We start from the raw sequence: 18,845 nt of genomic DNA on the forward strand, positions 1-18,845 counted from the left end.
GTCTATGGAGGGACACAAAGCTTTCGGATTTCATCAAAAACATCTTAATTTGTGTTTTGAAGATGAACAAAAGTCTTACATGTTTGTAATGACACAGGAGTGAGTAATTCCCTTCTGCCATATGTACAGTGCATCCGGAAAGTATTCACAGCGCTTTAATTTTTCCACATTCTGTTATGTTACAGCCTTATTTTAAAAAGGAATTAATTGATTATTTTCCTCAAAATTCTACAAACAATACCCCATAATGACCAAATGAAAGAAGTTTGTTTGAAATCTTTGCAAATTTATAAAAAAAATAAATAAATAAAAATCAGCCTTTGCTCAATAATTTATTGACGCACCTATTTATTATCTGCCATTCTTCTCCTCGCCTCTTCACCTCTCAAGCTCTGTCAGGTTGGACGGGGGAAGATGCACATTTTCAGGTTTCTCCAGAAATATTTAATTGGGTTCAGTCCCAGGCTCTAGCTGGGCCACTCAAGGACATTCACAGAGTCATCTGTAAGCCACTCTTGATGTGTGCTTAGGGTCACTGTCCTGTTGGAAGATTAACCTTCTGCACAGTCTGAGGTTCTGAATGCTCTGGACTAGGTTTTCATTAAGGCTATCTCTATGTTTTGGTGCATTGAGCTTTTCTTCTACTCTGACGAGTCCCTCAGTCCATGTAGCTGAAAAACACCCCACAGCATGAGGCTGTTACCAGCACACTTTACTTTCAGGATGGTACTCTGCAGGTGATGAGATTATCACTTATTATCACTTAATTAGAAGCACCCCACATTAAATTGTGTCAGGACAGACTACTGAACAGACATCTAGAAGCATTTCAAAATGCAAAGTAATGAAAATAAAAGCTCTGTAACATTTGCATTTTTACAACATTGTAAGTGTGTTCCATCAGGTATTCAAAAGTTTGACACACACTTGTGGTATTCATGCTCACTTGAACACTTGTGCCAAACAGAGGAAATACATCGTATAAGTAGTCAAGTGGTCAAGTGCAAAGACCACAAGTGTGGGTTTTTGGACAGAGCATGTATATTTCTTTATTTTTGCAAATGTCCCTTTATGGGCTCGTACTGTAGCTAGCAGACAGTCAGTTTAGCCAGTCTGTCTGCTTCCTGACTTGGGCCCCAGTTAGTCAAATACCAACTCAAAAGCCCTATTCGCACGGGATTAGTATTACCTGGTGACCTCCATTTATTTGTAATAATTGCAGAGGTTGTCTGTGATCTTAATCCCGTGCGAATCGGCCATGTCTGTAATTTATAAAGTAAAAATTCCCCCACAAATGACCTACAATTTTTCACCGAACACCGAGTTCCTGTGATAATATTAGTCCCGTGCGAATCGGCATCTCTGGGATTTTGCAATTATTGGGCCGGTCGTATATCATTTTTCGAGGTTTTTGTTTCCTGTGCGCCTTTTTATCCATCTTTCGCGAAGAATGGAGCAGTGTTGTAGTGTTTGATAGTATTTTGGGTGCTGTCATATCACTACACCATACAATTTGCAGAAAGAGAAAGCTGAAAAGGTTTTGAGGTTAAAGTCCAACTGAAATCAAAATTGACCATATTTACTTTGTTTGCCTAAATTGTTCGTTTTGAGGTGAACAATTCATCCATGCAAGTCAATCCACACAAAAAAATGTTTTGGCTTCGTAATCTTTAATCAAAATTTGAAAATGCCCCTCCCCTCTGCATTGGAGGACCTTCCCTGATGACGTAGGTTTGACGGTTTGGGTGTCTGCTTAGTATCCGTGACCACGCCCCTCCAACTGACAGTAGAGAGGCTGTCTGTGTGTTTGCGAGCATTGACAGCGCGTGAAAGGAGAGATGGTGAGGAGGTGCATTTCTGGTTCTGGATCCAATCAGGTGCTAGTTGGAAAATAAAGCTACGCCCACTATTTTTCCTCATTTAGTATTCCGTTTCTCTCGGAAATACGTCACAACACTGGAGAAAAGTAGTTTGCAACTTCCGGTTCACGTGGACTTTAATGTATTACAAATAAATCGAGCATAAAGCTTGAGATATTATTTTAACCTGGTGAAATGTAAATGACACAGCGCATGAAACTATATTAGTTTCTTTTTTTAAAATCCATAGAACGGGTCTTGCGAAGGCTTGAGATCCGGGTATCCACGAGATAAGTCAGTAAATTCGAGTAAAATCACAGGCTTCGCTTATCCCGTGCGAATGCGCCACACAAAATTTAGATGTGGGGGGGTAATTTCAAAATCACACAAGGTACCAAGATAATACTAATCGCGTGCGAATAGGGCTTCAGACGATGAACCATAATTCTTGAGAGAAGAAAAGCAGGAAGCTGCTTTGAAACCTTTGTTATTCTGCGGGCATCACTTAGACATCCAGCCACTGAGTGATGGCTATGTATTTCTTCACTAGAGCATGACACAAAAGTGTCTGACATCATACTTGCAAGTACACACCTGTTATTTTTAGTTAAAGTCTAACATTGTTAGACAGATGCAAAAAGTTTTGCAAAGAACACAGCACACTGCAAACTACTGTTGTTCCCAGCCATGGGTTTTCATATATCAACATTTTAAATGTGTAAATATTCTTGACATCACTTCTTTGCAGTTTTTCGAGAAATGGTTTGCATTTGTTGCACCTTTAGCATGATTGTTAAAGCCTCTGCTCACAGGATGTTGGTTTACCACATGTCTGATCGGGAGGCTTAAGAAGAAAAATGACTTCCCACCTTTAACTGCTCGAAAACTGGTATATAAAAACTTCTGTCAGATTTATTTTTGTTTTCAAACCGAAGGCTTTTATTTTTATTTGTGCAAATGTGATTAAAGCGCACTGTAGAGAGAGAGGCAAAAGCCTTCTTCAGCTGCAGTACACTTCAGTCCAGCATTGATATTTTAAAAAATATGTGAAAACAATCTCTGTGAGCACAAGTATCATATTTAATAATCTTTCCTTAAGAAATTTCCTTCTATCTGTTGTTGATGTGCAAACATTTTAGGTTCCTCTGGTTCAAAATAAAAGTGAGAGTTTCATAATTTCACACAATTTCTCATGTTTTTTGCTGCAGTTTCGAATGCCTCTCACAATCCAACAGGGCTCTTTACTCAACAAGATTGGAGGAACAAAGTAGTTCGCATAAAATTTTGCATTCATCAACATTTTTCTGAAACAAAGATGCACTGAAACCACACCCACGATACTTCAAACAGAAACTAGAACAATAAAAAAAAAATTGGCAAGTATGCATGCATGCTGATAAAAATAAAACTTCAAATGTTTTTAAACACTCATGTATCTACAACACATTTTGGTAACATAATACTACATTATTTTGTTACATAATAATTTCGTACACACACAAACACAGCGCTGTTTATTCAGTTTTGTAAGTTGAATTGAAGTAGACACGACATCATGATTTCCTGTCAGGTTTTCATTATAAGTGGTTGTAACAGGAAGTTTCTTACTCATGCAAGGTCTTTCTTCACTGCCGGCTCTGCTTTGACTGCAACTGCAAATGGAAAGGTTTAAAATCTTCCTTTTGACAGGTAGGATGTCGTATTTGGTATTTTAATTGTTAATACAATGGAAACCAGAAAAAACTAAAACTATACTATTACTATAATGCCTTTTCACATTGAGATCTCTGAACCTTTGTGTTCAATTATAGTGGCAGTGAGTGTGCAAGTAAAATCTCAAGACAGCACTACTGGTGAGAATCATATTTTTATACTGTCTTTATGTTAACTCTTGACCCTTGTATTGTGTTCTGGTCTGTGGGACCCATTTTCAATTTTTGTCAAAAGAAAAATTATATGATTAATTATTTTTTCAAACTCGTACTCATTGGCCTTGGCTCATTTTCTGTAAATAACATATATCAGAACAAATTTTCAGTGACCACCACCCACCCACACATATTTATATTTCATACAGGATGTTTGGGTTCCGGAGCTAGTAAAATAAATTTTAGGTCTTGTGTACCTTCACTCTGTCCTCCTATTGTCTGGGCCTGCTATTAGTATGTGTTTATGTGTGTGTGTGTGTGTGTGTGTGTATGTGCGTGTGTGTGAGAGAGAATCTGTAAGAGTGTGAGTTTTGTGTTTCTGCCCCTGCCTGCCACACCCATGGTCTGTGTCTTGTGTTTTGCTCCCCATGTGCTTCCCTTGACCTAATTTTCCCGTGTTACATGCCCATATTTGGTTTCCTTCCTGTTCTGGTTCCTATTGTGTTTCATTGATCCCAGGTGTTTCTCGTAGAGTCCGTTGTCTAGTCATGTATTTAAAATCCCAAAAATGCAGCGGACAGATGAACACTGGCAGAGTAACAAAAATATAAACACCACACAAGGGTTAATGACTATTTTAATTGTTTTATTTTCAAATTAAGAATGGTCTATTAAGCCTGTCTAACCTAAGGATTATTCATCCTCTAGAACCTCCAGTTCAGATTCCCAAGCCCCAAATAACTCTGAATGTAGCTCATAAGGTGCTGTACAAAACAGAGAGAGTCACTCTGAGCTGTGAGGTCACTGGAGGACCACCAGGGTTACAGTATGACTGGTACAAGAACTCAGAAGATCTTGGTGAACATCAGCACAACATCACTGCAAGTGACAGTGGAAAATATGAATGCAAAGCAACAAAAGGAGCTATGTCAGAAAAAAGTGATAGTTACACTTTAACTCTAGAAGGTAAATGAATATCACAAATGTTTATTTAGAAATATAAATTTGTATCTTTAGATTTCTCTCTAGTCCCAGCACTGATTCTGGTATGTACGTAGGCTGAAAGGTCAGTGTGTAATTATAGAGTAAATAAATAAAAAGAATAAATAAAAGAATAATTACTGACCCCAAACTTTTGAACAGTAGTGTACATATAGGCTTAGTGTTAGTATAAGGATATGTATTATCTGTTTGAACGCATTTACATTACAGTTTGGTTCATTGTCCTCTCTTCCTTCAGATCCGCCTCAACCACAAGTCCGGTCTGACTGGACAGAAGCATTTCATGGTGAAAAAGTCTCTTTGCAGTGTGTCATTCAAGCTTCAGAAAACTGGAATTATATGTGGTTCAAGGGCCAGAACAAGATCGTCTCCAATGATGAAACAAACATACAAGGAAACACTCTCACACTCTCAGTTCAGTCCAGTCATGACGGGGAGTATGTGTGTCAAGCTGTGCTGCAGGACAGAAAGGTGACGACATCAATGAGCACACCGTATTCGTTAACAGTCCGTGGTAAGAATCTGTTATCACTGTAGTTAAAAACAGCATTTTATTATTATTATTTAAGATTGAGTTTTAGTGCTGTTTATTTCCTTGCATAAATGTCTCTTGGTGTTTCCATTGAAATCATAAATAAAACTTGCATAAATATAATTGTGTATTTTTGTACAATTATAAAGGCTATGATATATAATACAGTCCAAATTTTTTTAGTTCTGTTACATTGTTCTATATCTGTGCAGAACTGCCTCAGCCGAAATTGTCAGTAGAGTCTCAATGGAAAACATTTTACCCAACTGAGAAAGTGACTCTGAAGTGTTCAGTCAAAGAAGATTCAGATAAATGGGGCTATGAATGGTTTAGAAACGGAGCTCCACTTCCCAAGGACAAGGACAAGGACATTTCCTTGCCTGGAAACACACTGTCCATCAGCTCAGCTAAAGCGGTTCATTCAGGACAGTACACCTGCAGAGGAAGACATCTGAAGAGAACGCCAGTGACTACAGGAGAAGCTGAAGCTGTGCAACTTCATGTTAATGGTAAAACTACTTATGATATTCTATGATTAATAAATATCAACGAAAGTGACAGACACCCAAAATAGTTCAATGAAGAAGCTGCTGAATTTTTGTAACTACTTTTGAAAATATGATATACTGTACTGTGTGATTCATATGAAAGAAAGTGTAAAGAGTACTCTTCTTGACAGCAGACAGACACTATTAGCAGCACTAGTCAGTTCATTTAGTCTTGGATAATAAATAATAAAAAGCACATGCAATTCAAGGCCGTTTTTGTCTGAAGGTGGTGCACTCTTTCTGATTCTTACTTCTGTAACTCTTAGATAACACACCAAAACCAACGATTACAAAACATGAGTGGTTTGAACCCTTCTACAGTAATGAGCAAGCCCAGCTTCACTGTAATATGCCAGGAGATGGTTGGGAATACCACTGGTATAAAGGCACAAATCTTCGGATCACAAATCCAGAACTGACCATCGACTCAGTATCTGTCACTGACACTGGTGTCTATCACTGCAAAGCACAGAGAGGAGACTTCTCAGTGAACAGTGAGACTCTACAAGTGACAGTTAAAGGTGAGTCCATAATTTACCGCTTTATAATCATTTCCATGATGTAATATTCTTCCTGTTGTGCATGCATTGAGTTTACAGTGCCTCGGTAAATTTCCCAGGTAATGCATGAACATAAGCTCTTTATTACCTGTCAGACCTCATTCACTCTTCATTTTCCTCTCTTCCTTCAGATCCGCCTCAACCACAAGTCCGGTCTGACTGGACAGAAGCATTTCATGGTGAAAAAGTCTCTTTGCAGTGTGTCATTCAAGCTTCAGAAAACTGGAATTATATGTGGTTCAAGGGCCAGAACAAGATCGTCTCCAATGATGAAACAAACATACAAGGAAACACTCTCACACTCTCAGTTCAGTCCAGTCATGACGGGGAGTATGTGTGTCAAGCTGAGCTGCAGGGCAGAAAGGTGACGACATCAATGAGCACACCGTATTCGTTAACAGTCCGTGGTAAGAATCTGTTATCACTGTAGTTAAAAACAGCATGTCATGGTTAAATCACAATGTGTTACATTGTGAAATACAGCCATAAAAAAAGAAGAAAAAAAAATCTAATTTCAGAAACCAGTTCATTAAATTTTGCATATTAATAAGCTCAGTGCCGATTAAAGAATTTCAGCATTTTATATTATATATATATATATATATATATATATATATATATATATATATATATATATATATATATATATATATATTATTATTATTATTATTATTATTATTATTATTATTATTTAAGATTGAGTTTTAGTGCTGTTTATTTCTTGTGTGTAAATGTCTCTTGGTGTTTCCATTTAAATCATAAAATTTGCATAAATATAATTGTGTAAGTTTTTTAATTACTTTTATAAAGGTTTATATTTTTTGTACAATTATAAAGGCTATGATATATAATACAGTCCAAATTTTTTTAGTTCTGTTACATTGTTCTTTATCTGTGCAGAACTGCCTCAGCTGAAATTGTCAGTAGAGTCTCAATGGAAAACATTTTACCCAACTGAGAAAGTGACTCTGAAGTGTTCAGTCAAAGAAGATTCAGATAAATGGGGCTATGAATGGTTTAGAAACGGAGCTCCGCTTCCCAAGGACAAGGACAAGGACATTTCCTTGCCTGGAAACACACTCTCCATCAGCTCAGCTAAAGCGGTTCATTCAGGACAGTACACCTGCAGAGGAAGACATCTGAAGAGAACGCCAGTGACTACAGGACAAGCTGAAGCTGTGCAACTTCATGTTAATGGTAAAACTACTTATGATATTCTATGATTTATAAATATCAACGAAAGTGACAGACACCCAAAATAGTTCAATGAAGAAGCTGCTGAATTTTTGTAACTCCTTTTGAAAATATGATATACTGTACTGTTTGATTCATATGAAAGAAAGTGTAAAGAGTACTCTTCTTGACAGCAGACAGACACTATTAGCAGCACTAGTCAGTTCATTTAGTCTTGGATAATAAATAATAAAAAGCACATGCAATTCAAGGCCGTTTTTGTCTGAAGGTGGTGCACTCTTTCTGATTCTTACTTCTGTAACTCTTAGATAACACACCAAAACCAACCATTACAAAACATAAGTGGTTTGAACCCTTCTACAGTAATGAGCGAATCCAGTTTAATTGTAATATGCCAGGAGATGGTTGGGAATACCACTGGCATAAAGACACAAATCCTCGGATCACAAATCCAGAACTGACCATCGACTCAGTATCTGTCACTGACACTGGTGTCTATCACTGCAAAGCACAGAGAGGAGACTTCTCAGTGAACAGTGAGACTCTACAAGTGACAGTTAAAGGTGAGTCCATAATTTACCGCTTTATAATCATTTCCATGATGTAATATTCTTCCTGTTGTGCATGCATTGAGTTTACAGTGCCTCGGTAAATTTCCCAGGTAATGCATGAACATAAGCTCTTTATTACCTGTCAGACCTCATTCACCCTTCATTTTCCTCTCTTCCTTCAGATCCGCCTCAACCACAAGTCCGGTCTGACTGGACAGAAGCATTTCATGGTGAAAAAGTCTCTTTGCAGTGTGTCATTCAAGCTTCAGAAAACTGGAATTATATGTGGTTCAAGGGCCAGAACAAGATCGTCTCCAATGATGAAACAAACATACAAGGAAACACTCTCACACTCTCAGTTCAGTCCAGTCATGACGGGGAGTATGTGTGTCAAGCTGAGCTGCAGGGCAGAAAGGTGACGACTGCAAAAAGCACACCGTATTCGTTAACAGTCCGTGGTAAGAATCTGTTATCACTGTAGCTAAAAGTAGCATGTCATGGTTAAATCATAATGTGTTACATTGTGAAATACATCTAATTTCAGAAAACAGTTCATTGAACTTTGAATGTTTATAAGCATAATGATAATTAAAAGAGTTTCTGTCCCACTTTATATTAAGTGGCCTTAAATACACTCTTAAAAATAAAGGTTCCAAAAGGGAGTTTTTGTAGTGATGTCATAGAATAACTAAAAAGGTAAAGTTAGGGACAGGTTTGGTGGTATGGGTAGGTTCAAGGTTGGGTAAAGGTATAAGGGATCCTTTGACGATCCTGTTCCCCTCTCTCCACCCAATGCTTTCCTGTCATCACCCTACTGTCCTAAAGCCCAAAAAACAACTTAAAAAAAGGTATAAGTGATGGGTCAACAGTGTAATTTATATGTAATGACAGAAATTCATTACTGTAAAAACATGTACACAATAAATGCATTGTACCAAATGATTCATTTAAATGTAGTAGTTAAGGCCACCTAATATAAAGTGGGACTTCAGTTTTAACACTGTGTATTTTATAATTATTTAAGATTGAGTTTTGGTGCTGTTTATTACCAGCTTCAGTTTAAGCAAATGTTTCCTGGTGTTTCCATTGAAATCATAAAATACATTTTTACATGTCTAGGAACAATGTTGGAGAATGTTCAATTCTGTTATGCTGTTTATCTGTGCAGAGCTACCTAAACCAGAACTGTCAATCACACCTGAATGGAAAACATTTTACCCAACTGAAAAACTGACTCTGAAGTGTTCAGTCAAAGAAGATTCAGATAAATGGGGCTATGAATGGTTTAGAAACGGAGCTCCGCTTCCCAAGGACAAGGACAAGGACATTTCCTTTCCTGGAAACACACTCTCCATCAGCTCAGCTAAAGCAGTTCATTCAGGACAGTACACCTGCAGAGGAAGACATCTGAAGAGAACGCCAGTGACTACAGGAGAAACTGGAGCTGTGCAACTTCTGGTTTATGGCAAGTAAAACTGCTTTTGAAAATATGATATTGATCAATACATTTATATGTACACAAAAAAAATTATCAATACATATGAAAGAAATGGTGACAGACACCTTAAAGCTCAGTGTAATGAAGAATTTTAGATTTTGAAATGTGTACAGTAAGGTGTAGAAGGAGCACAGGGTGTAACCTAACACTTTTTTGACTTTCTCAATTTGTGTAAATCCACAGGGGGTCTAGAGGATTTTATTTTATTTATTTTTATCCACAGTAATTTCACACTTGTCTAGTAAAAATATGTCACTTTGTTTCATTGTTACAGTGTATACGTTTTCCTTTATTTACCCTCAAAAAATGGATGTGAAATGTGACGACATGCCCCGTAGGTGGGGTACATTAATACAAAAAAAATATACAAGACAAACTAAAATATTTTGTCAATAAAATAAAATTATTGCCTTTTTCATTTTTTTTAATACGTTTTTTATATAGTCATCGAATAACCCTATAATAATCACAAGTTCCAAGATTAATTTTCTTATATATGTTTTATTTTTTTTTTTAATTATATTTTTTATTTTAATTTTTATTATTATTATTATTATTAAGAAATAATTATTATTATTAGCAGCAACCAAAACAATAGCAATAGAATGTCAGTTGTACACTTTTTTTTAACATATAACATATTTATGCTAATTTTAATAAATACATTTTAAAACATGATTATGTAAAACAAACACATAGTTGCAAATAGTTACTAAAGTATGTCATGATTGAAGTGCTTTAGTGTGGACAGGTTTATCTTCTTCATTGTTTGTAATTATTGCATGGAAATTGTCTGTTTTTGCAGCTTTCTGGTTATGTTGAACTCAGTTCATTTAGCACCAGATCTAGAACAACAAGTACAAGCAACTCAAGACAGTTATTGTTTGAAGGTGGTCAGCTGTTTCTAATTTTACCTCTGTTGCTCCTAGACACAACCCCAAAAGCAGCCATTACAAAACGTGAGTGGTTTGAGCTGTTCTACACTGAGGAACGAGTCCAGCTTCACTGTAATATGTCAGGAGTTGGTTGGAAATACCACTGGTATAAAGGCACTAATCCTCCGATCATAAATCCAGAATTGACTATCAACTCAGTGTCTCACGCTCACACTGGTGACTATCACTGCAAAGCACAGAGAGGAGACTTCTCAGTGAACAGTAAGACTCTACAAGTCCGAGTTCAAGGTAAGTTGTGTCCATAAACTAAATCTTGTGGCCATTTAATTTGGGATGATATAACCATGGCAATGCACTAAACAAGTTTAAAATGATAAGTTGACATGTTAAAGAAACAGTTCACCCAAAATAATATGAAAATTCTGTTATCACATCCCACTCATGTCATGTTGATTCTGACATGTATGACTTTCCTCTTTTGATATCAATTAAAAATGTACTCATTTTTTATCCATTCTGTCTTTATAGTCCATATAGTCTTTGGGGTCTAATGTAGTTATGAACCCCAATGACTTTCAAAATGTCCTCATTGAAGGTAGGGTAGGCAATATCGGAGAGGCTATCAATGACAAGCTAGCTTTGAAAGCATAAAATCCCACCCCCTTTGTATAATCACTCTCCAAAGCCACGCCTCCTCCAAAACACACATGAATGCACTCAGGCAGACCAGAGGTTAACCTGCAACACAGAGAGAGACAGCGTTGGTGGAGCTTTGAATGCAATGCTGTCAGATTACCTCATGTCTCAGTTATCTGTGAGAAAACAATACAGTACAAAGTACATAATATTGCAATAATAATGCCTTACATTCTTGATCAATGAAATGTGCTGATGACCCATCATGTCTGTGTGAACAGAGTGCGCGGAGGTATGTAAATACATACATTGACAGGCAGGTAGGACAGCCTATCATAGACCTCTGACCGAGGAAAATGATTAGATGAGATTTTTAATGTCTGCTCAGACAGAGGTATGATATAAATTTAGTGTTAAAAAAAAATTAAAGGAGGGATTTGATTGGGCATCAGATATCAATGGGGAAAAATATCATGTTGGATATCTATACTGATATGGACTGGGTAATTTGTTAGGAATGAAAGATTGCCACATCGTTTGATGGAAATGAAAATAATGAACCTACAGAGGGCTAAATTCAAAGACACTCCGAAAAATCTAAGTGAAAAAATGATGCAGCATGCTATTCCATTTTGCTGAAATTTTATTGCAGCAACTCAAAATAGTACTCGGTAGTTTGTATGGCTCCCACGTGCTTGTATGCATGCCTGACAATTTTGGAGCATGCTCCTAATGAGACGACGGATGGTGTCCTGGGGTATTTCCTCCCAGATCTGGACCTGGGCATCACTGAGCTCCTGGACAGTCTGAGGTGAAACCTTGCGGCGTCGGATGAACCGAAACATAATGTCCCAGAGGTGTTCTACTGGATTTAGGTCAGGCTAGCGTGGGGGCCATTCAATGGTATCAATTCCTTCATCCTCCAGGAACTGCCTACATACTCTCTGTTAAAATAAAAGCATTAAAGTAATTGCGGAGACCCGATCTGGTTGGGCTATGGAGCAGAGGAGATAGGTACCCGAGACCCAGAAATGACACAGACACAAGTTGTGCAGTTCACTCAAGGTTCAAGCTTTATTATCTAGCGGTACATATATACAGTCTAACAGAAGTGAAATACTGGGCAAAGCAGAAGTGGAGCAAAAGATAAAGTAGCCATATAAAGCAATGTCTCATGACCAGTGGGTAATGTCTACATCCTAAAATACAAGAGGCACAGGATGTTCTAGAATCTCACACTCTCGCCACATGAGGCCGAGCACTGTCATGCACCAGGAGGAACCCTGGACCTACTGCACCAGCGTAGGGTCTGACAATGGGTACCTAATGGCAGTCAGGGTGCCATTGTCTAGCCTGTAGAGGTCTGTGCGTCTCTACATGGATATGCCTCCCTAGACCATCACTGACCCACCACCAAACTTGTCATGCTGAATGATGTTACAGGCAGCATAACATTCTCTGCGGCTTCTCCAGACACATTTTACGTCTGTCACATGTGCTCACGGTGAACTTGCTCTCATTTGTGAAAGCACAGGGAGCCAGAGGCGGACCTGCCAATTCTGGTGTTCAAGGGCTAATGCCAATCGAGATCCACGGTGCCAGGCAGTGAGCATAGGGCCCACTAGAGGACATCGAGCCCTCAGGCCACCCTCATGAAGTCTGTTTCTGATTGTTTGGTCAGAGACATTCACACCAGTGGCCTGCTGGAGGTCATTTTGTGTTTTTAGTGCAGTGCTCATCCTGTTCCTCCTTGCACAAAGGAGCAGATACCCGTCCTGCTGATGGGTTAAGGACTTTCTATAGCCCTGTGCAGCTCTCCTGAGTAACTGCCTGTCTCCTGGAATCTCCTCCATGCTCTTGAGACTGTGCTAGGAGACACAATGGCATGTATTGATGTGGCATCCTGGAGGAGTTGGACTGCCTGTGCAACCTCTGTAGAATCCAGATATTGCATCATGCTACCAGTAGTGACACTGACCCTAGCCAAATGCAAAACTAGTGAAAAACAGTCAGAAAAGATGAGTAGGAAAAAAAAATGTCAGTGGCCTCCATCTGTAAAACCATTCCTGTTTTGGTGGTCTTTGCCCATCTAGTGCACCTGTTATAAATTTCATTAACACCAAAGCAGCTGAAACTGATTAACAACCCCCTATGTTACTTATCTGACCATGGCCGTGTTTTCCAAAAGCATTGCAAGCTTAAGTACATCATAGACCCATTAAAACCAAATGAGCTACGATCAACTTAAGCTTATGATGCTTCAGGGAAACACAGCCCAGATTAATAGCCCAGGTGTTTAATGTGAAAGTGACGTGACATACAGCCAAGTATGGTGACCCATACTCAGAATTCGTGCTCTGCATTTAACCCATGAACACAGCAGTGGGCAGCCATTTATGCTGCGGCACCCAGGGAGCAGTTCGGTGCCTTGCTCAAGGGCACCTCAGTCGTGGTATTGCCGGCCCGAGACTCGAACCCACAACCTTAGGATTAGGAGTTAAACTCTCTAACCACTAGGCCACGACTTCCCCACTTAATTGACTTGACGCTATCCTTAAATTTTTTGTGTACATATAAATACATTTAGCCCACTTAACGTAGTGATTGTTATCGGGATGTGAAGAGAATCTTAACCAGCATTTAAAAAATAAAAAAATTAAAAAATTACCCTGCATGCCTTTAATTCTCCACAAAAGAAAGAAAGTCATACAGGTTTGGAACGGCATGAGGATGAGTATATGATGACAGAATCACTTTAAAAGTGTAGTTTGAATAGTTACTAAAACTGGTAAAATTAAAAGCATTAACGGTACTGATTCGTAGGCTCACTATGAAATATATTTTATTTAAAAATTATAAAGTAACATATTACTTTGCTCTTAGCTCGTCCACCTGCATCCCTGACTCTGGAGACTGAACTGAGCGACATCATGACTGGGGATATGACTCTGAGGTGTAACATCACAGATGGCAGACAGTGGAACTACACCTGGTTCATGAACGGACAGCAGCTCAATGAATCCTCAAATGTACTCAAAGTGGCAGGAAATGAAGAAACAATCAAAAGTGAATTCAAGTGCAAGGGAAGAAACGTAGTGAGACCACTGTACTCCGCTCTGAGTGACGGCTTCATAGCCAATAATATTAGTGAGTCATGGGAATATTTATTATTAAACCTGTTTCATACAATGTATATATGTGAATAAATTGTGCATTAGGACATCTTCAAGATTTAGATTTAAAACAAGAAATAACATTTTTAGTTTTTTAGTTATATTGTCACTGAGATAATATATTCTGTAAACAGGACAGACAAGATAGACAAAATAAACTTCTTATATATATATATATATATAATGTTTGAAGAAAATGTTGCTTAACTTTATCTAAATGTGTGCATTTTCCTTAATATTACAGTATTCAAAAGAAAGATACTGCTGGCCATCTCAGGATGTCTCGTCTGCTGTATTGTAATCCTGATCATTGGATGCATCGTTCTAAAAATCACCCGTAAACCAGGTACAATCAGATATTAATACATATACTTCTGAAATTAAGCTTCTTAATGCTGTTGGCCTTGCATGCAGTGTCCATTTACCAGTGACTGTCCTTGTGTCACTCATTGCTCAGACTCACTGCAAATATTATAGTACCACTTCTGTTTACACTTGGTTTGAGTTTCTCGATATACGCACATGTTAGTGTAAACAGGGGTTTATTTGTTGATATTTACAGTTGGTCTAAACAGTGTCTGTCTACTATAATTTACACTCAGTGTAAACACCATTTCCCTCTAGTACATTTAGTGTAAATAACTGCTTGTCTTAAAATATAAAATTGCTTTTAAACACTTAACCCATTGATGTGGATTCAGCCATCTTGAATTTGTTGTCATACACTGTCATTCAAAAGTGTCTTCTGCTCACCAAGGCTTTGTTCACACTTTGCAACTTTTTTGAATCTGTCAGCATCTGACATCCACTTAAAAAAAAAAAAAAAAATGCTTCTTTTCTTCTTTCCCACTGATGCCAGACAAGAAGCTTTTTCTATTAGAATTTATGTTAAAATGTAATGTATTACTTGAATTTTCAGCATCATTACTCCAGAAACCATTAAAATATGCTGATTTGGTGCATTTCTTATTATTATCAATGTTGAAAACAGTTCTGCTGTTTTTGTAGAAACCATGATACATTTTCAGGATACTTTCATGAATAGAAAGTTCAAAAGAACAGGATTTCTTTAATATATATATATATATATATATATTATAATTTTGTAAACTGTCACTATTGATCTATTTAATGCAAATCTTACAGAACCCAAATGTTTAATCAGTCATGTAACAAAAAACACAATGACACATAAAGAGGACAGTCATATAGAGTTATGGGAAAGGGTCAAGCATCACTTATGCTGGATTTGGTGTCACATCACACATTAAATGGTTAAAAAAATCTGTCCATTGTATTAGACATCAGGGTTAATTTATTGTTGTGATTGCCTAGCATGACTACATTTTACACTTAGCATTAGCTTGTGTGTTTTGAATTACATTTTACATACAGTAAACTATATGTAAAATGTAACACTGTATAAAAACTTTATAAATATTTCTTACAAAAATTTTCATTTCTTATCATCAGAGGTCAAAGAAACACCACATACGGACTTGTTTTTCTCAATGACAGACTCCAAGAACCGTAAGTTTCTCTGTGTGTGTGTGCATGTGAGGGTGTGTAAAATTTCTTTGCATTTACATACATATGGGTTTTTGATTACTCTGCAGAAACTGCTTCACCCATGAAGGAGTACATTGACAGCAGTCCAACAGAGCTGGAGGGTATGTGCTTTTACTGACAATTACAATCAAAGCACCTATTTTGCAAACCTTATACTTTGTAATAATATTAAGTGACAAACTATTAGTGACTCAACAAGTGAGAAAACTTAATTTATGATTTTGTATATTTACCGTGAAAGTAATCACCACACTCTCTGTTATCATTCAGAACTTCAGGAAAAAGAAGAACTGATCACTGATCGTACTTCAGTCGTTCATGAGGATGGTGTGATTAAAGGTAAGAGACCTTAGAAATCAGATATTTTGCTGTATAGTAAACATCAAATGCAGGATTATGATAAAGTTTCAGAGCTACAAGTCTATTGCACAATCTAAAAAAAAATCCATTATGACAAATGACTCTCACAATTTTTCTGTTAAAGATGAAGAAACACCGGCGTCAGAAGCCAATGGCCTGACATCATTTAAAGGTAAAGTTACACTCAGTGTTAGTGTAGTATCATTGAGAAACTATAATAGTAGTTTTCATTCTTATATTTTCTGTTTTCATTTTAATTTTTTGCTAATGTTTTAGCAATTTTATCTGTTTTTGTCTTTGTATTATTGTTATTGTTATAATTGCTATTATTTTATTGTATTGTATTTTATATATGAAGAGGTCAGATGCAAAAGCCTCTAAGTGCCATTTGAAATTTTCATCTAAAAATGAGCATTTTTATCAGGCTCCTATGTTTAGGCTCAGTAATTTTACTCTAATGGCAATGAATAGGTCCTTTTCTATGCAGTTAAAGTGAAATTAATAACTTAGCATAAATATAGGAGCCTGGTAAAAATGCACATTTATTAGAAAATTTCAGATGGCACTAAGAGGCTTTTGTATCGGAACTCTTCACACACACACACACACACACACACACATATACAATGTGAAATCTCATAACATGGCTCACTACTAATTTTTAAAGTATGAGCTTAAAGTATGAGATAAACAATTTCAAGTGTGATAAATGCAAGAAACCTGATTTTGAGTTTACTGTCATATTTCTGCCTCTCCAGGACGCTGAACCATTTCGCAAGCCATCACCATCATCATGGAGTTCCTGTATTTGCACTGAGGCACAGCTAAATGGCATATTCTTATTTTAAAATGACTGCATATAGCACAGCACTTTGTGTAGTAGCAGCTGCACTTCTAAAAACTAAAAACTAGCTTGTTTATGGTTTCTAAAAATGTAGAACTGAACTGCAGTGTTGTGGAGACATACAGCTGTAAATAAAGACGGTGAATGTAGGGGGAGATGAATAACAGACAGCAAGAAGTTACAATTATCAGAAGAAAAAAATATTTCTGTATATATCTGCACATACTCATAACATCTGATTCATATTGCAAATATTACAACACAACAGCATAGAAAACAAAAACTATTGATTTGTAATGCATCTAGTGGATAATTGTGTTATTGTAATTTATCGGCATATTGAACAAAAGCTTTTAATTTTTTTCCCTCTGTATAAGTGCCTTTTTTTTATTGAAGATCTTTTCTTAAAAGTATATGTTTTTTTTTTCTTCTGCTTTCTATTAAGATCGTTTTAAGTGTTTTGGTTTTGGATTATTTACCTTTAAATAAACATGTTTAGTTCAATGATGCAATGAATTATTGATTTTTCAATTATAATTATTAACAGTGTGTTCTCTTTTATAGTTACCTCTGTTGATTTATATTTACGTTACATTTTAATGGCTATAGGCTCTGAAAAAAATAAATCAAAATCTGTCTAGAAAGAATATGTTCACATGACACATACACATATAGACAGATATATGATACTGGGAACATTGCAGGATTTGTAATATAAGAACATCAAAATTTCCAAGTCTTGCATAGGAGTACAAAAATAGTATAATATATAGCTATACATGTGTGTGTGTGTGTGTGTGTGTGTGTGTGTGTGTGTGTGTGTGTGTGTGTGTGTGTGTGTGTGATTACTTCACATCTGCTAGGAGTAAGCACTGATAGTCTTCATTTTCTTTACATCGCTATATAAATTCATTCATTCTCATATGAGCGGTCAGTCTAATTACATCCTGCAACAACAAAAGAGTAGACATCGCCATCTAGCGGTGAAATATAATCGCTTACTTTCTGTCATTTTAGTGATCAAAAAAGGTCTAATAGAAAACAGTTGATTTGAGAAAGACCGGGTGCTTTGGCTGATCAGTAAATCTCAGCAGAGAGAAAAAATAATCTTGACAGAAATCAAAAGTCTGGAGCTTAAGCAGATTTGAATCAGTTGTTGTGTTTGTCTTTTGTCAGTATATTAGTTTATAGATCAGGCCATAAACAGAAGCCCAGATACAGACTAAGACAGAGAAATGAAATTAAAACCAGACAAAAAAGCTGCCAAGTTTATGTGGTTTGTGAAACTCTCTAGTCTAGACCACAAGAACAAGATGCTGCCCACATAGGCTACACTTCTTAAAGGAACAGTTCACCCAAAATTGAAAGTTTGCTTAAAATGCACTCACTCTCAGGCCTTCCAAGAAGTAGATGAACAGATTTGGAGAAATGTATCATTACATCACTTCCTCATCAATGGATCCTCTGCAGTGAATGGGTTCCGTCAGAATGAGAGTCCAAACAGCTGATGAAAACCAAAATAATCCACAAGTGACTCTAGTCCACCAATTAAATGTCTTGTGAAGCGATAAGTTACATGATTGTAAGAAACAAATTCATGGAGTTTTAACTTCTAAACCGTCTTTTCATTTTTGGGTGAACTGGTTCATTAAGCAACAAAGCAAGTTACTCCCATCTTTTGTACCATCACAACCTTTTAATCTCTTTTGCAAGCATTTAATTAATCCACAATCATACATTAAGTCTCTTCCTATT

General features: G+C 36.9%; 1 protein-coding gene across 3 annotated transcripts; it reads left to right on the forward strand.

Moving 5' to 3' along the window:
- The first annotated feature begins 3,433 nt into the window (after positions 1 to 3,433).
- On the forward strand, positions 3,434 to 17,594 carry LOC109101525 (titin). Of its 3 annotated transcripts, XM_042750281.1 has the most exons (19): positions 3,435 to 3,548; positions 3,671 to 3,712; positions 4,436 to 4,693; positions 4,968 to 5,243; positions 5,474 to 5,770; positions 6,076 to 6,330; positions 6,501 to 6,776; positions 7,270 to 7,566; positions 7,872 to 8,126; positions 8,297 to 8,572; positions 9,283 to 9,579; positions 10,542 to 10,796; positions 14,028 to 14,291; positions 14,562 to 14,663; positions 15,791 to 15,847; positions 15,934 to 15,987; positions 16,157 to 16,225; positions 16,371 to 16,418; positions 17,005 to 17,594. In XM_042750281.1, exons 1-19 carry the CDS (start codon positions 3,518 to 3,520, stop codon positions 17,010 to 17,012), a joined length of 3,417 nt encoding a protein of 1,138 aa, XP_042606215.1. In that variant the 5' UTR covers positions 3,435 to 3,517; the 3' UTR covers positions 17,013 to 17,594. The 3 variants fall into 3 exon arrangements, with proteins under 3 accessions (XP_042606217.1, XP_042606215.1, XP_042606216.1); XM_042750283.1 differs by lacking the exons at positions 7,270 to 7,566; positions 7,872 to 8,126; positions 8,297 to 8,572 and having other exon boundaries at positions 3,434 to 3,548; XM_042750282.1 differs by lacking the exons at positions 6,076 to 6,330; positions 6,501 to 6,776; positions 7,270 to 7,566.
- Positions 17,595 to 18,845: the final 1,251 nt, after the last annotated feature.

Source organism: Cyprinus carpio, chromosome B23 (assembly GCF_018340385.1).
Source record: "Cyprinus carpio isolate SPL01 chromosome B23, ASM1834038v1, whole genome shotgun sequence".
In the NCBI taxonomy this organism is placed as follows: Eukaryota; Metazoa; Chordata; class Actinopteri; order Cypriniformes; family Cyprinidae; genus Cyprinus; species Cyprinus carpio.

Coding starts and splice junctions, on each gene's coding strand:
- LOC109101525 (XM_042750281.1), top strand. CDS start 3,518: ATGGAAAGGTTTAAAATCTTCCTTTTGACAG. Junction 5,771..6,075: donor TGTGCAACTTCATGTTAATG/GTAAAACTACTT, acceptor TGTAACTCTTAG/ATAACACACCAAAACCAACG. Junction 6,777..7,269: donor GTATTCGTTAACAGTCCGTG/GTAAGAATCTGT, acceptor TTATCTGTGCAG/AACTGCCTCAGCTGAAATTG.